Genomic DNA, 26736 nt, shown 5'->3' with positions numbered 1-26736 from the left:
ATGCCCAGATCTCTTTCTCAAGACTAGACTGATGCCCTCCTAAGTCCCAAGGTTGCACGCACCAACAACTGTCTGCAAGATACTTCCGCCTGAATGACTTCCCAACACTTGAAGCTCAGCAAGCCTTAAAATAGCCCTCCTCAGCTCTGCTCCAAATCTGCCTCCACCTCCTGACTTCTCTTTCTGTTCATGGTGTCACGGCTTTCTCAGTCACCGGGTCTGAAACCTCAGAGTCATCCTAGCTCCCTATGAATCTCCCTCCATCATGTCACTCGCCTCTGCCCCCTCTTCTGCCCCCTCGCTGTCGCAACTCTGGGTGGGTGCCCACAGACAGTGAGAGGTGCTCACTCCAGCTCTGGCAGTTCCTCTCACCCCAGCCCTCAACCATCTCAAAGAAAACTGCGAACACCAAGCATGACACACTCAAACATGACACAGAAATAAATCCATTAATGGTTATTTTAAAGGCCAACAGCATAGCTGTAAGAACAACCTCCATGGGATTAAGACATCAATGTCAAAAATAGGGAGGACTCCACTTTACAAAACCTTACACATATAAACTTCTTTCATTTTGTTTTTTTTTTAAAAACCACCTTTTGATAACTTTATAAGGTTAATGTAAGGTTTTAAAATTAATTTTGGATTTTCTCTGCAGCCTTTACAATGGCCAATTTCACTATTCCAAAAAGTTCTCTCACTAAACTGTGAGCTCCAAGCAGGCAGGAACTCTTTGTTATCCATCTATCACTAGGACTTGAGCATAGCTGAGCATAGCACATGGCACATGGTGGCCACTCAGGAAATATTTGCTGAATGAATTAAAATGATTCTAGACCAAAAAAAAAAATTTGACTGACTTAAGAAATTTCTGACTTCTTATGTTTCCGTAAATTTTAGTATTTTGACATAAAACCTGTTTCGCTGCTTTATAAACTGATCATTTCTTATCAACCCAGGATTCTAAAAATACACACAATGACATTTTTAACATATAAATTTACCTTTGCTTTTTATCCATCCCCCAAATTGTTAAAAACTTGGCCCTCATAAGGTTTATTCTTTTAAGGACTAAAAAATGTTAATTTAAAGGCAAAGCACATTTGTAATGACTTTTAGAGCTTTACTACAATAGGTTATAATTACACATTTTATAAAACTACAGCTGGTACCGAGACAAAAGAGCAACTTGCTTCTGAAATTGTGATTTGTAATTCATATTATCAGCAGAAATTTGCATAGAAACAATGTCATTCTCAGGCAATGATGATTTGCTATGGTTTTTCTTGTACAATTCCTATTCTGGATAGTTTTGTTGTCAGAGAAAATATAAGCATTCCATTTATTGTAAACTTACCAGGGTAATTCGGAATTGAGAAGTTTTTATTTTGAGTGATAGATGCCCCTGGAAGACAGTCTGTCTTGGCGGAAGAGGGTCTTTCTGACACTGATTTAACTGGTCGACCTTCCTTAATGGGTGGGTAGGCAGCTGTGGAAGATTTGCTGGCTGCTAAATTTTGCATCAGATTTTCCCAGTCATCATCATCATCGTCAAAGTCATCTATGTCAAAATTGTCAATCTCGCAAGCAGCCTGGAGCTCTCTTTCCAAGTCATTTATCGAGGTGGTATATTTATTCTGATCTTTCACAGCCGTGCTTGTGAGAACATTTCCTGGGAAATCAGGGCTTTCATTTCTTTTCTCTGCCCTCGGTGTTTCAGCCCAGTTGCTACTTACAAAGGACTTCTGTAAACGGGAACTGAATAGCGGTCTCTCAAAGGGACTCTTCGTGGTAGCTGAGACTCCCGTCTTTCCTAGGGGAGGAGTCAGTAAACATTCCCGGGTGGACATGGAATGTGAGGGGAGGTGTGGAAGAGTGAACTCCTTCACAGCATTCCCTTCAGGACAGGAATCACCCTTTGGAAACGCGTAAGGTAGGGAAACAGAGGCCGAGTCCTCCACAGGGCTCTCCAGGGGATCAGGCCTACATTCCCACATGGAGCCAAGAACACTGGGATCACTGGGATCAAAATCTGCTTCAGCTAGGAGTTTCCTTCTGAAGAGAGAACACAGGATGCCAAATCAACGATGAGAAGTTGGCAATGGTGTGGGCTTTCCTGGTAGCTCAGCAATAAAGAATCTGCCTGCCAATGCAGGAGATACAAGTGAGATCCCCGGGTGGGGAAGATCCCCTGAAATGGTAACCTCCTCCAGTATTCTTGCCTGGAGAATCCCATAGACAGAGGAGCCTGGTGGGCTACAGTCCATGGGGTTGCAAAAATTCAGACATTACTTAGCAACTAAACAACAACAAGCTGGCAATGGTAGGGTACACACAAGTTTATCTTTAGTTTTCATGCCAAACTGGCAAAATATATCCAACCTTAAAAATCTGAATACATGAATTTGAGTAGGCTCCGGGAGTTGGTGATGGATAGGGAGGCCTGGCATGCTGCAGTCCATGGAGTTGCAAAAAGTCGGAGATGATTGAGCAACTGAACTGAACCTCATACTCAGCCTTTTTTGTTGTTTTTCCCCTTGAATGACTGTCTCAACCTGTGTTTCATACTTACATCTTACATTTGATTTCTCAAATAAGCAAATACAGTATCATTAGTTATTCTTTAGGCTAGGTGTTGATTCTTCACATTGCCTTTCACTGGATGTTTTTAATACCCTCAAAAATACAGTTTAATTAAACTAAATTTAAATTGTAAAAAAAAAAAAATCTGAATACAAATGTTAAAGGAACAGTTTGAAAAAGTAAATTAATTGAAAAAGTAAATTAATTTAAGACATAACGTAGAGCACAGGGACCTCTACTCAATACTCTGTAACAACATATGTGTGTGCTCAGTTGCTCAGGCATGTCTGACTTTTTGAGAACCCATGGACTGTAGCCCACTAGGCTCCTCTGTCCATGGAATTCTCCAGGCAAGAATACTGGAGTGGGCTGCCATTTCTTCCTCCAGGGGATCTTCCCGATCCAGGGATTGAACCCATGTCTCTTACATCTCCCGCATTGGCAAGCAGGTCTTTACCACTAGTGCCACCTGGGAAGCTCTGTAATAACCTATTTGGGAGAAGAATATGAAAAAGAATAGATATATGTGTATGTATAACTAAGTCATTTTTTTGGTATACCTGAAACTAACATAACATTGTAAATCAACTATATTCCAATCACAGAATTAAAAAAAAAAAAAAAAAAGACAGTGATAAGTATGCTACACAATTTCTGGGGCAGAATGCCTGGAAATCTTGCCCTGTATGTTTGACACTTACAGTGTCGGTGGAAACGCAATCAGATCCAGAAGGAGAGAAGTCAAGATACCTTATGTCCCGCTGCTGGAGCAGCTCATTCCCACAATCCAAAGCTTTCAGCTCATCATCAGGAACAGCATCAACTAATTTACAGATTCGGTCCATCACACGGATAAGCTGCTGCTGTAAACTTGTCTGTCTAGCTGTAAAGTAATTATGCTATGAATATTTTTCACCACCGACAAAAAAAGACTTAAAATTTTGAAAGCCCTGCATGAAACACCTGAAGTAGTTTAAAAACAGGATTCTGAACAATAATATATTCTCCCATTATCTGCCTCTGAAATCATCTGAAATCAGACTGGCTCTAATCTGTATCATGAGAGCTCAAAACTGTTATCGTTTCACTTCCTGCTAATTCTTATCATAAGGTAACCAAGCTAGCTGTAAGAGAAAAGTTTTATGATTTTTTTTTTTTTTACTAACTTCAGATGTAAACCTCACCATGCCCACACAGAGTACGTCACACAGTTTGGACAGGTAAGAACTCCACTTGTTGCTCTGGTCTGCCTGCCAACCAGAGCTTCCTAACAGCACGGCACTTACACTTTCCTTTTGGAGAGCACTCCCACCCTCCACCCCCACCTCCTCAGTGGGCATGTGACGTGAGATAGCTCAATGAGAATTAGATCTTAAGAGTTTTTTGACTTACTGGAAAAGAGGACCTCTCTCTTCAACAAGCTGGACAGGCTGCAGGTGGCCAACTCTGCCACCCTGAAGGAAAATACAAGCTTGAAAATAAGGCCAACGTAAGGGAAAGCAGAAAACAGAGATGGAGGGAAATGGAAGACTGAGATAGGGAGATGTGAGAGAAGAGAAGGAAGGTGTGAGAGGGAGAAATTCCTGATAACACCCGTATGGACATATTCACATGCCCAGCCAGCCCACTCCACACTTTTACATTTCAGCTGTATAACTAAGAAATAGATGTCAGAGGAGGGGTGGCTTTAGATGAAGCAAAGAATAAAAAAAAATGGGTTGGGGAGCAAGAAACATGGCTATCGACCCCTGGGGCCTAAGGTGTTCAGGTGAAATAAACAGTTTAGGTAGCTACAGAGGCAACAGTATTCTCAGGAGACAATCAGAGAAGAGGAGGAGGCTGCTGGGAAACTACTGAGCGAAGGCAGCCAGCCGAAGGGTCTAAGGAGAGGAAGAGAGGACAGGTGAGCGTGGGGGTGTGAACACCACCCTGATGATGGGACCCACATGTCCACTGAAGACGACCTGGGAGTGCGGACTTTCACTAGCGACTGATGTACACAGGGCCGTGAAGTATGAAGTGGTACCAGTGCACTTGCTGGGCTCCTGTTTGACATCTGTTTTCTCTGGAAGGAGAATGGGCACTGGATTGGAAACAGGAGGATAAACAACAGTCCACAGGAAATGAAAACCAAGACAGGCTCAGAGATACAGTTATTGGAAAGGAGCTCAAGTCTCTTTGCCTAGACAGATTACACCTCAGAGTACAAAGGAAACCTGCAAAAGAAAGTCTCACTAACACATGAGGTGTCTAGTTAATAGGATAGTTGAAGGGAGAGTGAAGACAGTCAAACACTGTTCTAATTTTCAAAAAAATTCTAATGAGATGCCAAAAGCTACAGGCTCGTGTTCTTAAAGTTAATTCAAGGCAAAATTCTAGAACATGTTATCAAATGGCTGCTTTGTGAGCTCTAAGAAAAAGAGGAAACAATTACAGAGTTCACAAGAGTTCATAAAAATACAACAGCCATCTCAACGTAGTTCCTTTTTCGAAAGGATCAATAGACTGGCAGATAACAAAAGCCGCCATTTATTGAAGGCCTGCAGTGCAAGGGGCACTTTACCTTGAATCCTTTACCAGGCAAGGTAGATACTATTCTTCTCATTTAACAGAAGGAACAAAAACTGAGGTCCAAAGAAGCCGGACTACTTTGGCACAGTCACCAGCCAGGAGCGGGAAGAGGAAGGCTTGCATACCAGGTCAGCATTGCTCTAGAACCAATGGCCCACCTTTTTCCTCTTGCTGCCTCAGACCTTCAAATTCCGCAGTCAAATGAGCCAGTCTTAGGCATCCCCAGGGACAAGGGAGAGGAAACACAGTCTGAAGGCAGATTTGAAACAAGATGAACACGAGGTGGTGATGAATAGACTGCTGTCAGCTGAGACTGCTACTGCTAAGTCGCTTCAGTCGTGTCCGACTCTGTGCGATCCCAGACGGCAGCTCCCCAGGCTCCGCCATCCCTAGGATTCTCCAGGCAAGAATACTGGAGTGGGTTGCCATTTCCTTCTCCAGTGCATGAAAGGGAAAAGTGAAAGTGAAGTCGCTCAGTCATGTCCAACCCTTAGCGACCCCATGGACTGTAGCCTACCAGGCTCCTCCATCCATGGGATTTTCCAGGCAAGAGTACTGGAGTGGGGTGCCATTGCCTTCTCCAGGGAGGCTGCTAAGGACGTTGTGTAGGACTCTGTCCTTGCTCTCGCCTTAGCCAACCATTTCATCAGAGAAACTCGAGGATGCAGGAGCACTATGGTGCAGTGGCTACCAGTGCAAATTCAAGAGCCTCAAGACTGCTGGGTTCAAATCCTAGTTCTGCTGCTGTCTAACTCTATGGCCATGAGCAATTATTCAGCTCTCTGGTACCTCATACCTTGGTTTCCTTATTTGTAAAATGGGATAACAGAAACTATCTTAAAGGATCATTGTGAGGATTAAATTAATTAATATTGTAAGGCACTTAGAAGAGTGCCTATATCAGGTATTTCAGGAGCATTTTTAACAATAAATTCAGAGACGAAAATAAACAAAAATTCAGAGGAAACAGGAACCACACCAAGAAATCACTACACATGCATGTGTGCAAACACACACACATACCGTAAGTACAGCAACTGTCAAACACACATTCACACACCCCCTAAGTACAGTACCCATCAAATAAGAATAGAAAACAGTACAGAAATACTCATAGATTACAATGCAGCTGTTGGAAATTAATCTGATAAAAATGAAAAATTCCATGGAAGAGTTAATTCATGTCAATGTATGGCAAAAACCACTACAATATTGTAAAGTAATTAGCCCCCAACTAAAATAAATAAATTTATTAAAAATAAAAATAAATAAATAAAATAAAATAAAAAAAACAAAAAAAACAAAAAACTGAGGACATCTCTCAGAAAGCAAAAAAGGCAAGAGATGAAAAACAGAAAAGTTAATTAACGGAGGTCTAATGGTCCAATGGCTGAAGTTCCAGGAAGAGTGAAAGAGAAAAGAAGAAACAAAAAGAAGAAAACAAAAATGAATAATACCAGGAAAAATTCAGACTAGAAAGAAACAAACTTCTAGTCTGAAAAAGCCTTTGGGAAACAGAAATCAGGAGTGGGAAGGAGACACAGCAGTTTTTCAAAGACTTTAAGTGCTACTGGATTATTTATACTAGATATTTAATAGAAAATTTAAAAATGAATTAGAAATAAATCAAGCAAACAAAAAATATTAAACTTTAAGTGAACACCAAACCCAGGAAACTAGGAGGATGAACGGTCTAGAAATCAGTACCTATAAAAAAGGTACTGATAAAAAATATTTAGCTCTAGGAACTTCACATTTATCTCACAAAGATTAAAGCTACAGGAAGGCAAAATTTTGGTTCAGTATGAGAAAAAAATTCCTTCTCTATTCTAAAAACGCTACTTGTTAGAGAGTCATCTGGTGAGAAAACAAGTTTCTGAGTTATTTGAGCAAATGCTGGTGGTTGGTTATTATGGATGATTCACTATTAGATCAAAAGAAAGTATAGATTCATCATCTTATACTATACAGTCACAGGCTAAGAATACAACCTTACTTTGTTTTCAAAAGTAAGCAGCTACAATATGTTATGTCTAAAATACTTTTGTACCTTCACAGCTTGTGCTGGTTTCTCGATTAGGCTGCTGTGTGGCCATTTCCTTGGGTTTTGACAAGTCTTCTGCTGTGCTAAGACTATCCTTTTTGTCAGAGGTGTCAAGATCCTTCAACATACTACAAATTAAAAACACATTAAACTGATCAGAGTATAGACTAGACCAAATGCATACTTTTCTCTCTAATATTTTCCACAACTGGTTAGACACTATATAACAGAAAAGAGAAACATGACTCTGTATCTCTACTGTAAAACCTCTTAGATGGTGGTTTAGTTGCTAAGTCATGTCCGACTCTTTTGTGACTCCATGGACTGTAGCCCACCAGGTCCCGCTGTCCCTGGAATTTCCCTGGCAAAAACACTGGAGTGGGTGGCCATTTCCTTCTCTAAGGGATCTTCTTGGTCCAGGGATTGAACCCTCGTCTCCTGCATTGCAGGTGAATCCGTTACCAACTGATCTACCCGGGAAGCCCTAGCTGGCCCTCAACGTTTGCCATCTTTTGGCCCTGATATTAACACACGTAAACATGGTCATTCTGGCTGTATATAAAAAAATACTTTAAAAGTAACAAAATAAGTTAGCATTAAATAAGTGTTAAAGAGAGGATACTATGGCAATCCAAAGAAAGCTAATGCTTATGAAGGAGAGAGATTGTTGGTTTACTCTCATTAGGCAATGGAGCTTAGGGTTACCATAAGAACATAACTGGAGATAAAGCTGTAAAGATAATTTGGGATCTGCAGAGAGAGGATTTTGAGGGACAGCTGAAGAGGTTTAGGAATACAGGAGATATTAAAACATGTTCTCCTTTTTGTTATATATTTTCTAACCATTACATCTCTGAAATAAGTTCAGAAGTCACAACCAGCACTTTAAAATGTAATAAAATATAAACAGAAAATGTAAGTGTGCACTGCACATAAAGCATTTGTGAAAATCCTCTTTTAGTTTTATAATATATACAAATATATATACAAGGTTGCAGTGGAAAATATAGAGAGAGAATTTATCTCGGAAACAACCTTAGAAAGAACCCTTTTCCAACTGCTGAAGATCTAGGTAAAATATACTAAATTGTGGTATGACAACTCAATAAATTATGTAGCCATTAAGAGGAATAAAAATAACGACTATGCAGCAACATGGAAAACGTTTTAAAAATAATGGCAAAAGGACAGCAGATTGAAAAATGATAGCAACATGTTGATTACGGCAATGTAAAAATACACACATATAGAGAAGGAACAAAACAATGTGGACAGGCAAGAGGGAGGAACAAATCAGGAGTATGGGGATGCAAATACAAACTGGGCTTCCCTGATGGCTCATATGGTAAAGAATCTGCCTACAGTTCTGGAGACCTTGGTTTGATCCCTGGGTTTGAAGATCCCCTGGAGAAGAGAATGGCTACCACTCCAGTACTCTTGCCTGGAAAATTCCATGGACAGAGAGCCTGGCAAGTTACAGTACATGGGGTTGCAAAGAATTGGACATAACTGAGCAACTAACACTTTCACTTTCATATACAAAATAGACAAGGTACCAGGATTTACTGTATAGCATAGAGCATTATATTCAATGTCTTGTAACAATCTATAATGGAGTATAATCAGAAAAAGAAAAATACAAACCCTAAATCACTATGCTGTACACCTGAAACTAACACAATATTGTAAATCAACTATACTGCAATTTAAAAAAAATAAAATAAAAATAAAAAAACTTAACGTGAATAAAGAAAATGTTTGGTTTGTTGGACTATAAGACTATCAGTCAATATCCTGTTAAAGTGGCTACAATGTTATCTGTGCAATACACACTTGAAATAACCCTACACTGGATCTTAGCCCATTTGCCATTAATTACGTCATCTTAGACAATCCTGTTCCTCCGTAGGCTTCAACTCCTTCACCTGAGAAATAAGAATGCTGTTGAATAATGCTATGTGAACTCTTGCTTAGTTTTTTCCCCACAACTCTATCTGCGTTTTTATTGGGAGATGAAAGAGGGGAGTTTTGGGAGTTTTTCTGTTTTGTTGTCAAATAGCAATCACACTTCACCCTCTCCCATCTCTGTAAACATCTCAACCCACCTGTTAAAACAAAAACCCAGAGAAACCAGCTTATGTAGACAAACACCTCCTTCCTGTCTGCCTTCCTTCCTTCAGGTGATGTACTAGAGGGATTTGTTTCTCATCAAAATATGGTTAGCAGCATAGTATATATCAGACCTCTCAACTGAGTGGATTTAGGCTGGAGTCAGTATAGTGGTAACAACAACTATTAGTATTTTAAGCTAATAATGAACTATGTGGATTCTCTATTTTCCCACAACACCACCAATTAATCACAATAATGTCACAAATTTATCAAAATTCAGTGAATGACAAATACCAATGGTCAATTCTACTAATATTTGGATTAAGAAAAATTTTAAAAAGAAGAAAGGACATTTTACTTAATAAAAGTCACTTCACAAAGAAGGTGTTAGTTTTGGGTCATTTCAGGTCTAAGAAATCAGTATCTCTAGGACTACAATCCACATATCAAGATCAACTACATAAAACCATTTGGAGGTGCCATGTAATTAATGATAATGGGACTATATAGTTTTAGAATACCAACAATTAAATAAAATGTATATAAACAGGACTTTCTTGATGTGTTCATTTGAATACAAAACAAACTGCAGTAGCATGAAATTAGTCAATTTTGAGGTGACATTACACAGCTAAAATTATTTCATCTACCTCAGAAACAATGTTTATTAATTAATAAAACTATTTTACCTAGAGCATTTTAAAGAGGATGAAGAGGTAGAAGTCATTCCTTCTTCTGGAGAAGGTGGGACAAAATCTATGTCATAATCATCTTCGTCAAGCTCAACACATGAAGATTTCTCAATTGAATGTAATTCTGTTTCTTCCAAGTTTTTCTTCTTTTCACAATTACCTAAAGTAAAACAGTTGATGGTTATCTACTTTAAACATAGCAGTGTGTACATGCCACCCCAAACCCCCCAACCAACAAGATCCTACTGTACAGCACAGGGAACTCTGCTCAATGTGATGCGGCAGCCTGGATGGGAGGGGGGTTGGTGGGCGGGAATGGATACATGTAGGTGTATCGCTGAGTCCCTTCACTGTTCTTCTAAAACTATCACAACACTGTTAACTGGCTATACCCCAATACAAAATACAAAGTTTAAAAAATAAAGTAAAATAGTTGATAAGTGTAGGTTATTTTCATATTAACCAGCCAGAAAGAACAGGGTGTGAGCAGTTAAAAGTGAGTGCTTTGGATAAGATAAAAGCACTAGCAGCACTTGGTACTATATGAGTCCTCTCCTTTCACACGTTAATGTGGGCTTGTTTCTTCATGGAAGATGACTGAATCAACTGGATTAAGTCCAACAAAAGCTGGATTGAGGCTGATGATTTGCTTAAGGGTTTTCATGATTGTCTCCAGTTGAATTATGAAACTCATATTTAGTATCAGTCCTTTCATTTCTCTATTTTTCATTCACATTTAAATGAGGGTAAAGTACAGTAAGTAAGCCTGAGGGTTATACAAGTACCATTGTTGATACAGATAAACTATGTCTGCTGCTGCTGCTGCTAAGTCGCTTCAGTCGTGTCCGACTCTGTGAGACCCCACAGATGGCAGCCCAACAGGCTCCGCCGTCCCTGGGATTCTCCAGGCAAGAACACTGGAGTGGGTTACCATTTCCTTCTCCAATGCATGAAAGTGAAAAGTGAAAGTGAAGTCGCTCAGTTGGGTCCGACTCTTCGCAACCCCATGGACTGCAGCTTACCAGGCTCTTTCGTCCATGGGATTTTCCAGGCAAGAGTACTGGAGCGGGGTGCCATTGCCTTCTCCCAAACTATATCTACCTTATCCCAAAGGTGTCTTAGTTATTTAAGTCTCCCATAATAAACAACTCTCTCTCAACTATGTGGGAAAACAGTGTCAAATCGTTGCTCTCTAGTTTACCTGTTGCCAAATTTTCTCTTCATAAATAGTAACACATTTGATTAGACTATAGTTTTGCTTATAATCAGTCACTTTTCAGTCCCCTCTTACCCTGCAGTAACCTTGATGGGATTCAGGTGTTTAAAAATATTAGTCTCATATTTACAATTATTTCATCAGGTGGGTACCTCCACATATGGCTGATCTCAGCTATTAAGTTCTAGACATCTAATAACTATGAGACCTAAACATTAAACTATTTGACTGTAATTTATAATACTTGAATAGCATGATTACATTGTATTATTCATCAATATTAGGTAGTGCAAATCATAAAAGAATTATAACACAAAGGCTTAGTTTCACATCCCAACTCTACTACCAACCACTCAGCACACCATCAAGAAGCCATCTGAACTTCTATGGAAACTTCTCTTCTTTTTATTGAAGTATAGCTGATTTACAATATTGGGTTAGTTTCAGGTGTACAGCCAAGTGATTCAGTTTTTTGCAGATTTTGTTTCATCACAGGACATTACTAGATAATGGTTATAACTCCCTGTGCTATACAATAAATCCTATTGCTTATCTATTTTATGTACAGTAGTTTGTATCTATTAATTTCATATTCCTGATTTGTCCCCCCCACTTCCCTCTCCCCTTTGGTAACCATAAGTTTGTTTTCTATGTCCCTGCTTCTGTTTTGTATATTTATTTTTATTATTTTTTAGATTCTACATGTGATATCATACAGTAATTTTCTCTCTCTGACTTATTTCATTAAGCATTATATTTTCTACATATTTCTTCATATTTAAAATCACAGAACTATCCTTGCTAATATAAAAATTATATTAGCAGAATAAAATCTTTTATTTCCTTAGTATGCTCTGCCTCAAGAACGTGGCCAACAGATGATTCAATAAGCACCTCTATGTATCCTAGGGACAAAAGCTAAATTATATTTGCTACTCTTCCCAATGTCTAGCTTTGAATAAACTAATACAATCAACCTATTGAAATGAAATAATAATTTTTACCTCTTTCCGCTCCCAAATGAATTTTTAACGAGTGATTTTCCTGAGTATCTTCATTTATCAGCTCTTCAGAATTGGGGCCATCATCAATCCAAATCACGTCACTATTTAACCATTCTGAGTCATCCTTCTGTCTCTCAGTCAAATGTTTCTGCTTGCTCTCAGAGGAGAAGGGAGCCAAATCAGTCTTCCCCGTATTTTTACTTCCCTGCGCTTTTACTAAATTCCTCTTAGACTTTTTTGATTTCTGAGCAGTGCTTACTCTTACGAAGTGGTTTTTGCACGGTGTTGCAAATGCTTTAGAATTTCCAAAAGTATCAAAGTCATCCATATCACCCCAATCACTGAAGGGAATAAGAGAATCTGATGAGGAACTAAATTCTAATTTCTTGAAAGTAGCATCGCGGGATTGCTTTATAACCGGTGTGTTCTGGGCTGTACGTGAAACTTCCTGGGGAACCTGAGACAAACTTGGCAATAATGGTTTTGAACCAACTCTCTCAGTTTGCGGTCCGGATGGAGCACTTTTAAAGTCACTGATCCCCGTCTGCTGATTGGTAGTGTGGGGTAAAGGTTCACTGAAGGAAAAGGCCTCAGTGATATTAACATCTTTATCACTCAACACAGGTGTTTTTGCCACTGACACACTAGTTATAGAGACATCGTTGGCTGAAGGCACTTTCTTTTTAAAAGTGAAACCTCTGAAAAAGAATCGAAAAACTGAATTAGATGGATTAATTTTAACAAACCCAGAAAGTAAACAAAGCTCTGAATTTTTTTTTTTTTACTAATTTATATAATGACTTACCTTCATTGTATCCCAAATGAGCAAAGACTCTATCTGCCTCTCTGACTTTAAAATATGTAAGGTAACTTACATTATGCTTTGTATGCTCTGATCCTTCCTTTTCAGGAGCTCATTACTCAGCTTTGAGACTATCCAGGCCATTTCCATTACTTTGCCTCTCAGGCTCATAGTCCTTAATTAACAACCTCTCCAGAGAGGGGGAAAGCAGAAGCAAAGAACAGAAGAGACGCAAATGTGACTTGTTGCGACTCTGATGGAAGTTTTATGGGGAAAAGAATTAAAAACTGCCAGCTATGCTGAAGTCTGAAAGACAAGTGAAAGGGGCAAGGGCCCTAAACATCTGCTGGCTTTACTGGTAACTTTAAAGTCAAGCACAAAGAATGTGCCTAGAACCTGCTGAGGGCAAAATGAGGGCTATACATCATTAGCTATTGTGAGAAGGACTTTGGAATACAGCTTGAAGGAAAGAACAGAACTGGAGAGCTATAGTTTCCTTACACATGGTTTTTGAAAAGGACATAAAATTATATTAAGATACCAATCTGGGTCTTCCCTGCTGGCTTAGTGTAAAGAATCCACCTACTAACGCAGGAGACATAGGTTCGATCCCTGATCTGGGACAATCCCATGCGCCAGGGAGGAACTAAGCCCGTCTGTCACAACCACTTTAGAGCTCAGGAACCACCAGAGAAGCCACCACAATGAGAAGCCCGTGCACTGCAACTAGAGAGCAGCCCCTGGGCATCGTAACTAGAGAAAAGCCCACACGGCAATGAAGACCCAGCACTGCCAAAAAAAAAAAAATACCGATTTGCTCATATTTACAAGAAGACTCATTGTTCACTCAATGAATATATATTGAGCAAATATCATGTGCTAGAAACTGTGCAAAGATGCTGAACAATTCATTACCTGGAGTTGCTAAAACATGCTCTATTATTATTTTGCAAAGTGGGAGAAAACCATTGACCTCTCAGCTTCATTTTCTCATCTCTACGATGAAAGAGTTGTAAGAAATGTTTCTTTTCACTTGAGTGTTGGTGCCTGTATGAAAGCAAACTAGAGTACTTACGAAGATTTCGGTTTTGAAAGACTCAATTTATTGATAAGCTTTCTTGCCGAATGACGTTCCAGTTGTTCCTGTAGATTATTTTGAGGAATAGCAGCCATGATCCTAAAAAATGAGGGAGAAAAATATCAGTGGAATTACACGCTTTGGATTAATCACAGTATTTACTGTTCCAACTGTGCCCAGAGTAATGAGAATTTTTTTGGTCAAAAAACTGTTTTGACATTTAAAATAGGTGACATTTGAAATACATAATCTTTAACTAACTGAACGCTCACTTAAATAGCAAAATGACCTGGTTTTCCCCCAATGCTAAAATAAGCACAAAAGATATTATTAGGGAAGGGCTTATTAGGAAAAGGCTTGCAGAAAAAGGGGACCTGGCCTAGGTCTGAAGAATAGAGGAAAGGCAAATGGGGAGGGAAGTGTGAGAAAATGATCAAAGCACACTGAAAATCCAAAGAACAAAGGAATAGCCGAGTCCTCTGCCCGAGGGGAAATCGGGAAAAGAAGGACGAGCACTGTCAATGAAAGCAATGGTTTACCAGCAAGATGCTGTGCTTTGGAATCATCTAGTCTCAACCTGAAAGAATACTTTTACCAAGCATATAAATTGTGACACTGCTGAGCTAATTCCTGGGATAAAATGTAGCTTAGGGGCTTCCCAGGTGGTGCTAGCGGTCAAGAACCGGCCTGTCAATGCAGAATATTTAGATGTGGGTTCGATCCCTAGGTTGGGAAGATCTATGGGAGGAGGAAATGGCAACCTGCTTCAGTATTCTTGCCTGGGAAATCCCATGGACAGAGGAACCTGGCAGGCTACAGTCCATGGGGTCACAAAGAGTTGGACATAACTGAGCACCACCCCCACAAGCATTAACCATCAATGTGTATCTTCAGCCATCTTAAAATTAAGGGGGCCGGAGACATTCCTGGTGATCCAGTGGCTAAGATTCCGTGCTCCCAATGCAGGGGGCCTGGGTTCAAAACCTGCTCAGGGAACTAGATCCCACATGCAACAACTAAGACCCAGTGAAGCCAAATAAATAAAAATTAAAAAAAATTACTGGGGCCTGGGGTGAGAGGTGGGAGGGAAGTTCAAGAGGGAGGGGACTTATGTATACTTATGGCTGATTCAAGTTGATGTACGGCAGAAACCAACACCACATTGTAAAGCAATTATCTTCCAATTAAAAATAAATTTATTTTTAAAAAATTACTGGGGCCAAAGGAGGATGGAATAGCAGAATATATGGACAGTAAACAATTCCTATTTGAGCTAAGAGCTATAACCCTCTTTCTCATTTTATCTTTACCAGAGAGCTCCTTTTATTTTATGTCATATAACTTAGGAGGAAGAGCTAACAATACCAAATGATATTCATGGAAATATGAACTTTTACATAAATCACAGTCCACTAATTATTAAAATAAACTATGTTTAACAAGTACTTTATTTATTTTTTTAATAAATTTATTTATTTTAGTTGGGGGCTAATTACTTTACAATATTGTAGTGGTTTTTGCCATACATTGACATGAATCAGCCATGGGTTTACATGTGTTCCCCATCCTGAACCCCCCTCCCACCTCCCTCCCCATCCCATCCCTCTGGGTCATCCCATTGCCCCAGCCCTGAGCATTTGTCTCATGCATCGAACCTGGAAAGGTGTTCTGTTTCACATATGATAATATACATGTTTCAATGCTATTCTCCCAGAACGTCCCACCCTCACTTTCTCCCTGAGAGTCCATAAGACTGTTCTATGCATCTGTGTCTCTTATTCTGTCTCGCATATAGGGTTATCGTTACCATCTTTCAAATTCCATATATATGCATTAGTATACTGTATTGGTGTTTTTCTTTTTGGCTTACTTCACTCTGTATAATGGGCTCCAGGTTCATCCATCTCAATAGAACTGATTCAAATGTATTCTTTTTAATGGCTGAGTAATATTCCATTGTGTATATGTACCACAGCTTCCTTATCCATTTGTCTGCTGATAGACATCTAGGTTGCTTCCATGTCCTGGCTATTGTAAACAGTGCTGCGATGAACATTGGGGTACACGCGTCTCTTTCAATTCTGGTTTCCTCAGTGTGTATGCCCAGCAGTGGGATTGCTGGGTCATATGGCAGTTCTAGTCCCGTTTTTTAAGGAATCTTCCCACTGTTCTCCATAGCGGCTATACTAGTTTGCATTCCCACCAACAGTGTAAGAGGGTTCCCTTTTCTCCACACCCTCTCCAGCATTTATTGCTTGTAGACTTTTGGATAGCAGCCATTCTGACTAGTGTGAAATGGTACCTCATTGTGGTTTTGATTTGCATTTCTCTAATAATGAGTGATGTTGAGCATCTTTTCATGTGTTTGTTAGCCATCTGTATGTCTTCTTTGGAGAAATGTCTGTTTAGTTCTTTGGCCCATTTCTTGATTGGGTAGTTTATTTTTCTGGAATTCAGCTTCAGGAGTTGCTTGTATATTTTTGAGATTGTTTGTCTGTGGCTTTGTTTGCTATTATTTTCTCCCATTCTGAAGGCTGTCTTTTCACCTTGCTTATAGTTTCCTTTGTTGTGCAAAAGCTTTTAATTTTAATTAGGTCCTATTTGTTTATTTTTGCTTTTACTTCCAATATTCTGGGAGGTGGGTTATGGAGGATCCTGCTGTGATTTATGTCGGAGAGTGTTTTGCCTATGTTTTCCTCTAGGAGTTTTATAGTTTCTGGTCTTACGTTTAGATCTTTAATCCATTTTTAACAAGTACTTTAGATATTAGTGAAAAAAGGAAAAACTTGGAAGCAAGTTCAGTGGACGAAATCTTCATGTGTTGAGCTTGATGGAGATGATTACAATATCAATTTTGTTCCACCTTCCCTGGAAGCAAAAATAATGTTTGACTCTTCTTCCTCTTTAAAATGCCATCAGTAAAATAACTAATTATGCTAAGTTGCTTCAGTCATGTCCAAGCTTGGTGTGTTGTAGTCCATGGAGTCACAAAGAGTCAGATACGACTTGGCGACTAAACAACAAGAAGTCGCTTCAGTCATGTCCAACTCTTTAGACCCTATGGACTGTAGCTCCTCTGTTCATGGGATTCTGCAGGCAAGATATTAGAGTGGGTTTCCATGCCCTTCTCCAGGAGATCTTCCCCACCCAGGGATCAAACCCATGTCTCTGATGTCTCCTGCATTGGCAGGAGAGTTCTTTACCACTCATACCACCTGGGAAGCCCAATTAATAAACACTGAATAACTATGTGAATTATATCTTAATAAAGTTGTTACAAAATAAACACCAGAAAGTAGACAGAAAGGTATAATGAACTCTTATGTACTCATTATCAACATTTATCAAAAACTGTCAGCTCATCCAATATTGTTTCATCTGCACACACATCCCGGGGTCTTTACTTCACCATTCCGGAAGCCAAACTCTCAAAATAGTGATATTTTAATTCTGTCATTCCTTCTTCGTTCATTACCTGGAATATTTCTACCAAGAGAAACGTACTCTGATCTACTATTTTTGTTACCCAGCAGTACAGCTCACATAGGAAAGACAGGATAAATGTTGGATTTTTTCCCCCTTTATTAGTTTTCAAAATAATGAGTTAATTCTCTGGTAACCTCTATTGGTCAATTTTTCTCTCAGTATCATTATAAATTCATGGATTAAACATTAGGTATGTTTCAATTCAATATAATTATCACCCTTATTGATTCTCAAACTGTTTCAAAACTGGCCAGGGGGAGCCTTTCCAGTTGACTCTTCAGTCCTTTTTGCTTCTTTAGTTTTGATTTTTATTGGGCTCTAGAGGATGGGCTGGGAAATACCTCCGCATGTTATGCCCCACGAGGAAGATGTCCATTCTAATTTCCCTTGGATTTTTCTTTTCTTGGAGCTGCTGCTCTTGCTAGCAGTAGCCTCTTCAGGTCTACTGCTGAGAGGCTCCTCCTTGGAGGACAATTTCCTCTTTTTCTTGGGGACCCTCGTTTCCTGACTCTTGGGGTCACTAACTGGTTCCTTTTTAGGGAAAGATTTCTTCCTCTTGGGAAGACTTCCAGTGCTACCTCTTTTCAAGATCATTACTGACCAGCTCCTCCCTGGAAAAAGTTTTTTTCTTGGGTTTTAGAGACAGACGGGTCTTCCATTCCATTCTCCAGAGGAGCCTCCTGTTAGTGTTAGTGTTAGTCGCTAAGTCATGTCTGATTCTTTGTGATCCCATGGACTGCAGCCTGCCAACTCCTCTGTCCATGGAATTCTCCAGGCAAGAATACTGGAGTGGGTAGCCTTTCCCTTCTCCAGGGGATCTTCCCAACCCAGGGATCAAACTCGGGTCTCCTGCACTACAAGCAGATTCTTTAACATCTGAGCCACCAAGGAAGCCTCCTGGGGCTTTTGCTTTTGCTTCTTTTTGCGTCTTTCACTTGTCTCCTCATAATCCTCTGGGGCACGACTATTTTCTGAAGATGCCAGGGCAATTGCAGCCAGCCTTTTCTTTTCCTTCTTCAAGCATTTCTTCTCCTGTTTCTCTAGCTTCCTAGTAAATCTCAGTAGCCACTTCCTCTGCCTGAACCATTGCCTCTGTCATGACACCCAGATTCTTTTGTGGAATCTCTTCAGTCTCACAGAAGGACAGACGCTCCTCAACTTGTTTTTGAAGTTTCTCCCCAAATACACCAGTCGGTACCTCAGAGAAGCAATCAATCTGTGAGGCAATACTGCATTTGTTTGCCAGGTTATCAGGAGATACGGCCTTTGCTCTTGGCAGCTGCTCAGCCAACGAAGGTCGAGTGGAAAATGCGTCCAAATTTTGGGGTGTTATCCCTTGTCTTCAAGGCTCTGGAAACTTGGTCCCTTTGCTGGGCCCAGGGGATCACTCAGACACCAGGACTGGCTCTTCAGTCCTTCTGACATAAACTCAGGCTTTGGGAGCTTCTTTACTATCTGGAATAAAAAGATGTCCCAGACTTCTCTTGTGCAGTATTTTGCACCTGACTCAGAATCAGGCATCTCTCCAAAGAGCCTTGATTTGTGTGTGTTTTTGTGTGTGTGTGCGCGCGCCATGCTGCACAACATACGGGTCTTTGTTCCCCAACCAGGGATTGAATCCTCACCCACCTCAGTGGAAGCAGCGAGTCTTAACCACTGGACCACCAGGGAATTCCCCACCCTGATTTTTTTTTAAGTGGAGAAGGTATATCTTTTTTTATTTTTAAAAGATTGTTTTTTTCTGTGACCCATTTAAAAAGTCTTTATTGAATTTTTTACAATATTGCTTCTGTATTTTATGTTTTGGTTTTTTGGTTATAAGGCATGTGGGATCTTAAGCTCCTTGACCAGGGATTGAACCCACGCTCCCTACACTGGAAGGTGAAGTCTTAAGCACTGGGCCACCAAGGAAGTCCCAGTGGAGAATATTTTAAGACCATCATTCCCTGCATATACAAAGGCACCTCCCCATTTTACATCCAGTTTAAAAGCACTGGCATTTTGCTGAAGTATGTTTTCTCCAAAGCCCAGTCCAATATGGAAGTTTTTCACATAATAAAAAGACTGAAGCCACACTACTGACCTCCATCAATGATGCGGAAGCAGAGGCACACAGCCTTCAGCCTTAAGACAAAGCAGGACAAAAGGGTCCACAGCATCATTACATAACCTTTCCTCACATTCCTTCTCAGGTTTTACTGTTCCTGTCTCATCCTTCCGCAAATTTTTCATACTTTATTGATTTTTGGATCAAAACTAGCCACGGCAGTCTACAACAAAGATTTCTAACATTATTCCATGGCATGAACTGATATACATATCAGTTAAATATACATATTTAACCATCTTAATAGTACATATGTTTAACTAAATATTTTGTAACTGTAGTGATACACTGTGGATTCACAGTTAGCATGTAGTCAGTAGTAGTGTTAGTTGCTCGGTTGTGTAGGACTCTTTGCGACCCCATGGACTGCAGCCCTGCCAGGTTCCTCTGTCCATGGGATTCTCCAGGCAAGAATACTGGAGTGGGTTGCCATTTCCTTCTCCAGGGGATCTTCCCAACTCAGGGATCGAACCCAGGTCTCCTGCACTGCAGGCGGATTCTTTACCATCTCAACCTTAATATGTCCTTCCCTACTTTCAAGCTACACTGCTCTTTGGTTATTCCTAGCAGGGTGGCATCCTCTAATCAGTTATATTCTGAAGCATGGCAGCAAGGACATAATTTTCCTACTCCACAGCCTTCAGCAGCAATGCTTTTAAGAAGAGGTATAGAACATTTATAGCACATTAGTATGCTTTCCAGTGTTCTTTCCCAGTTAATACACCCCATATATAACCACTATCTGACTTTATCATCATAGATTAGTTTTGCCTGTTCTTGAATTTCTTGATTCGTATATATGCATTCAGACAGTATGTATTATCAATGTATATTTGAAATAGTGTCTGTTAAATCATTTTTAATAGGTACACTAAAACATAAAATTAGAACTACTTAAAATCAAGACACAATAAATATCTTATATTTTACAATAGAGGTGAATCCATTAAAAACAGGGGCAAAAATGAGACTGTTCTCTTATTTTCACTCTTATGCTAGACATTCTTGCCAATGCAAAAATATGCAAAAAGAGAAATATACTAGAAAGGATGAGAATATCATTACATGAGACAATTTGATTATATACTAACTCAATCCAAAGAAAATCAGTCATTAACAATAGACAATTAAAACTTCAGGAAAGTGGGTAAATAAAAGATAAATTTAAATCCATAAAAGTCAAAAGTATTCTCATGTAATAGTAATAACTAACTAGAAAATATAATTTTAAGAAAGTGTTCAATTAACAATAGCAATGAAAAACATTAAGCTACCAATTAACCTAACAAAAGACATACATCTTAATGATATAAAGAAAATGACCAAATATTACTAGGAAGAATTAAGAAAGATTTGGATTGAGGAATATATTTCATATTCTTAAAAGAAAGGTTTAAATATAGCAAAGATATTTCTTCCTATATTAGTGAGTTTAATAAAATTCCAATTAATGTACCACAAGAATATTTCACAAAACTCAACAAAAACACTTCATTGGACAAAGCATGAGGCAAGAATACAAAATAACAATGGGATGGGAACTAGCATTAGAAATATTATAATCATATTAAGTGTAACTAATTTAAATGGCATGGTATTCAACTTTGAAAAAGAAAAACCAAAATACAATGTTTAGTGTGCAATGAGAAAAACATAACAAAATAAGGAAAGTAATCATATTTAACAAATGTTATTGACATAATGAGCACACAATATATTCTAGATCAGGAGTTGAAAAAACTATGACTTATAGGCCAAATCCGGCCTACACCCTGTGTTTCTTAAATAATGTTTTATTGAAACACAACAATGCCTGTTTATTCACATACTGCATGGTTGGGAAGTTACAACAGAGAATGTCTAGCCTGCAAAGCCTAAAACATTTACTATTTGGCCCCTTACAGAAAAGGCTTATTGACAATTGATCCTACTAGATTAGTGCTGGATAAAATAAGACATTATTAAATACGGGGTGGGGGGACTAGACTAGGAGTTCAGGATTGACATGGACACACTGCTTTATTTAAAACGAATAACCAACAAGGGCCCACTGTACAGCACAGGGAACTCTGCTCAATACCCTGTAATAACCTAAATGGGAAAAGAGTCTGAAAAAGGATTCGTGTGTATGCATGTATAACTGAATCACTTTGTTGTACAGGTGAAACTAACATAACACTGTTATTCAACTATGCTCCAATATAAAATATAATTTTTTTATAAAGTTAAAAAAAAAGAAGAAATGATTAAATACAGCAAATCTCTGACAAGAAGATAAAATGATCAAGTCAAAAGTGAGAACCCAGAGAGGTAAGGAGAATACTGACAGCTGTTTTTGTCCTAAGGACAGCTGTCTAATTCTGAGAATTTGAACATCAGTTTTGCTAGCCTTGGAGGGAAAAGATGGGTAGAATCAAAGTCAGGGCAAGACCGTAGTGGGAACTGCTTCCCCATAAAACCGTCACCCCAAAGGGCTCTGTCATTTGGGCAAAGGTAAACTAAAATTAAACCCCACCTCTATCCCCAGGAATCTACAAATAAAGTTACCAATTAGTGAGGGGCTGAGTAGGAGAGACCCTGAAACCACAAGCCCAAGAAAATCTTTTCAACCCAATTTTTATCAATCACATATTTAAAAAACAATTCAAGTCATGAACGTAGATTAAAGCAATCCTAACCCCAAGGCACCTGGCAGAAACAAATGCAAAAATGTCTCTGGAGGACAAGCCCTTTATCTTATGCCTTAAATAGTTACCATGAGACAGTGTGTAGCAAACAGAATTAGTCAAGCACAAAATGGAAACAAGGCACCAGGAATGAGAATTAGTTGTAACAGAAATAAACAGTATCAGACATAGCAGTATAAAGCTATTAAACTTATGTTTACAAAAATAAAAGACAAGCTTGAAAATATCTGCAGTAAACACAACTGTTAGATTGACCTTGTCAACAGAACTTTTAGGAATGAAAGATACAATAACCAAAATTCAGAGTTCAACAGATAGACTTTGTAGAACAGTAGACTGTTCAGTTGTTCAGTTGTGTCCGACTCTGCAACCCCATGGACTACAGTATACCTGGCTCCTCTGTCCTCCACTATCTCCTCGAGTTTACTCAAATTCATGTCCACTGAGTCGGTGATACTATCTAACCAAATCATCCTCTGCCACAACTTTCTTTTGCTTTCTATCCTTCCCAGCATCAGGGTCTTCTGCAATGAGTCAACTCTTAGCATCAGGTGGCCAAAAGTATTGGAGCTTCAGCATCAGTCTTTCCAATGAATATTCAGGGTTGATTTCCTTTAGGATTGACTGGTTTGATCTCCTTGCAGTCCAAGGGTCTCTCAAGAGTCTTCTCCAGCACCACAATTCAAAAGTTATCAATTCTTCAGCAATCAGCCTTCACGGTACAGCTCTCACATCTGTACATGACTACTGGAAAAACCACAGCTTTGACTATATACCTTTGTTGGCAAAGGTATCTTTGTTTTTAAATATGATATCTAGGTTTGCCGTAGCTTTCCTTCCAAGGAGCAAACATCTTAATTTTGTGGCTGCAGTCACCATCCACAGTGATTTTGGAGCCCAAGAAAATAAAATCTGTCACTGCTTCCACTTTTCCCCCTTCTATTTGTCATGAACTGATGGGACCGGATGCCATGATCTTAGTTTTTTGAATGTTGAGTTTCAAGCCAGCTTTTTCACTCTCCTCTTCACCTTCATTAAGAGGCTCTTTAGTTCCTCTTTGCTTTCTGTCGTTAGAGTGGTATCATCTGCACATCTAAAGTTATTGATATTTCTCCGAGCAATCTTGATTCCAGCTTGTGAGTCATCCAGCCCAGCACTTCACATGATGCACTCTGTAGATAAGTAAGCAGGGTAACAATATTCAGCCTTGATGTACTCTTTTCCCAATTTTGAACCAGTACACTGTTTCAGCAGACAACACAGAGCTGAAGAGGAAATTAGTAACCTGGGGGGAAAATCAGAAGGAAGTGTCCAGGATCTGTCTCCATGGATTTCTCACACTCCTACATGGTCCAAGCCTTCTGAGCAAAGGACATGTTAAGTAGCAAACGGCCTTGGTGGCTGTACTCCTCTGGAGCAATTTGGCGTCACACTTTCCCCAGAGACATCTCATGGTAGCCAAGATAAAGCCCTTTCTTTTCTCTCCCTGGAGACATTCCCCTACATTTAGGGTAATAAACCTCAAGGTCCCTTCCTCTCTCAGCCGGGGAGATTTACCTACATCTTAAGGTAAAAAGTAATCTCTCTGGAAGATATGCTGGAACCCTTAAGTGCTCAGAGTCTCTGAATTTTGGGGTTCCTTTCCTGGGATGCACTCAACTGTATGCACAGGTATCATGTAGCTCTCATCACATCACCTTGTGGGAATTAGGGTGTAGGGAACGGATGCAAGGTATTGCTACAGTAAACAGTAAACCATCTGTATCCCTCACCCAGGTGTCCTACGTCATCAGTACACGTGTAAGCATCTCTGTATGTGTTTGGCTAACTTGTGAGCTGAAAAATAGGGTAAAATTTAAGATCCTTCAAAGTTTCTGACTTAATAGATGCATACACAGAATGATAAAGAAAACAGATGGAAAACATGAGGAGTTAAAAGGCATGGAAGATAGAGTAAGAAAGTCTAACATAAATCTAGCTCCAGAAAGAGGAGAAACTGGGGCAGAATATTTGAAAACATAACAGCTGGAACATTTCCAGAATGAAAGATACAAATCTTCAGATTTAAGAAAGGAAACATATTCTGAGCAAGACAGATAAAAATAAATCCATACCAAAATATATCAATTGCAAGATTTGTGGGGTGTTTTTTTCCCCCTTTTCTTTTTTGGCTGCACCAAGCAGCTTGTGGGATCTCAGTTCCCCAACCAGGGATTGAACCTGGGCCCTGGCATTGAAAGCGTGGAGTCCTAACCACTGGATTGCCAGGGACTTCCTCTAATCATGCAATACTTGGATAGACTTTTGGATAGATTTCTCTTCAGTAAAATTGGAAATCATAAGACAGTGGAATAGAGCACAACATTATAAATCATCTATACTTCCATTAAAAAAAGTGACAATAACAGTGGATTAATATCTTTCAATCTGCTGAAAGTAAGCTAGGACTTTTTTCCCAGCAAAAATATCCTTCAAACATTGAGACTGAATCATAAATTACATCACAGTAAGGCTGTTATTTTTTAAACTGGCTATAATGAAAGAAGGAAATGGAACCCACTCCATTTGGCAACCCACCCCAGTACTCTTGCCTGGAAAATCCCATGGACAGAGGAGCACACCTGAGTAACTTCACTTTCACTTTTCATAATGAAGGAAACAGGGAGAGTATTGGTGAGGATGTGAAGTGAAACCCTTATCCACTGCTGGTGGGAATGTAAAATGGTGCAGCTACTTTAGAAAACAGTCTGGCAGTTCCTCAGAAAGTTAAACACCGAGTTATCATATGATCCAGCAACTCCACTGCTAGATATACACTCAAAAAAGCTGAAAACAGGTATTCAAACAAATACTTGTATCTGAATGCTTATTGGGGCATTATTTATAAGAGCCCCAAACTACCCAAACTAGAAACAACCCAAATGTCCATCAACTGATGAATGAACGGATAAAGGAAATGTGGGTAACCATATAATGGAATATTACTTGGTCACACAAAGGAATGTAGTACTGATAAATGCAACAATAATGATGAACCTTGAAATATTATGCTAAGAGAAAGAAGCCAGTCACAAAGAACAACATATAGTATGATCCCATTTATATGACATGTCGAAAATAAGCAAACCTATAGAGTAATCAGTGATTGCCTGGGGCAGGGGTGCTGGTTAGATTGCGGTTTGATGGCTAGGGGTGCAGTGTTTTTCTTTGGGCTGACAAAGCTGTTCTAAGATTCAGTGTGACAACTGCTGCACAGGTGAATATACTAAAAGCCTCTGAATTCTATACTTAAAATGGGTGAATTTTATGGTATGTGAGTTATATCTAACAAAGTCATTATTTAAAGAGCCAAGCCAGGGGACTTCCCTGGCGGTCCAGTGGTTAAAACTTCGCCTTCCAATGTAGGGGGTGCGGGTTTGATCCCCTGTCAGGAAGCTGAGATCCCACGTGCCTTGTGGTCAAAAAACTAGAACAGACAACAGAAACAATATTGTAACAAATTCAATAAAGACTTAAAAAAAAAAAGGTCCACATTAAAAAAAAAATCTTTAAAAAAATAATCAAGGCAAAATAAAGATATTTTCAGATAATCAAAAACCAAGAGTTTACCACCAGCAGACTCTCATTAGATGAAATTCTGAAGGATGTACTTTCATGTAGCAGAAAAGTGAGCCTGGATGGATGACAGCTAGACTGAAGGACAAAGAAAGTGGCGAACATTCGGTTAAATCTATGCAAACCTTGACTGCACAAAACAATAACAATGTCCAGTGGGGTTAAAAAATTAGTTAAAACACCCAACAACAGATAACCCATAAATGAGGGAGGCAAAGACAGTGAACATGTTCCAAGGCCCTTGTATTGTCTGTAAGGAGTGTAAGGCTTTGATAACCTTAAAACTTTGAGAGCATAAATATGCATTTGCACTTTCTAGGGTAATTACCAAAGAACAAAAGCAGAGTATGTAACTTAAAATCTAGAAGGGAAAAATGATTAAAAACAAACAAACAAACAAAAAACTTCACCTGTAAGAAAGCTACATAAAAGAGGAAAAGAATAATACAAAGAAAAAATAAGGTAGTAGATCTAAATCCAAAAATTTATTAATTGTAATAAATGTAAACAGACTGACAAAAAAACAGCTGATGGCTATAATCATCTCAAATAAAACAGATTTTAAGACATAAAGCTTCAGTAGAGATAAAGAATATAGTGATAAAGAATTCAATTCACCAGAAAGATTCACTACTTTAAATTGGTATGGCTCATAAAATAACTGCAAAAATACATGCAGCAAAACTGATAGAATGACAAGAAGAAACAGAAAAAAGCCTGTAATTATAGTAATTTAAAA

At 39.1% G+C, this 26736-nt stretch overlaps 1 protein-coding gene across 12 annotated transcripts in view; it reads right to left on the bottom strand.

Moving 5' to 3' along the window:
* The window catches only part of BLM (BLM RecQ like helicase), an 85926-nt gene that overhangs the window by 45985 nt on the left and 13205 nt on the right, over nt 1–26736 (bottom strand). For 5 of the 12 annotated variants that reach the window (XR_014070465.1, XR_014070469.1, XR_014070468.1 and 2 more), the window contains exons 2-7: nt 14100–14201; nt 12223–12920; nt 10000–10162; nt 7205–7326; nt 3334–3466; nt 1358–2055 (exon numbers count right to left, since the gene is read on the bottom strand). Coding sequence is in view for 5 of the 12 variants with exons in the window: in XM_081546964.1 (XP_081403090.1) it covers nt 1358–2055; nt 3334–3466; nt 7205–7326; nt 10000–10162; nt 12223–12920; nt 14100–14197 (1912 nt within the window). In the remaining 7 variants the exon portion in view is untranslated. Of the gene's footprint in view, nt 1–1357; nt 2056–3333; nt 3467–7204; nt 7327–9999; nt 10163–12222; nt 12921–13939; nt 14202–19671; nt 19859–26736 lie in introns of all 12 variants that reach the window. The other 7 variants (XR_014070466.1, XR_014070470.1, XM_081546965.1 and 4 more) reach the window with 3 other exon arrangements.

The sequence above is a fragment of the Giraffa tippelskirchi genome, chromosome 12, assembly GCF_054371585.1.
Source record: "Giraffa tippelskirchi isolate mGirTip1 chromosome 12, T2T-mGirTip1v1.2.pri, whole genome shotgun sequence".
Taxonomy (NCBI): domain Eukaryota; kingdom Metazoa; phylum Chordata; class Mammalia; order Artiodactyla; family Giraffidae; genus Giraffa; species Giraffa tippelskirchi.
This window is presented reverse-complemented; position numbering and strand designations above follow the sequence as displayed.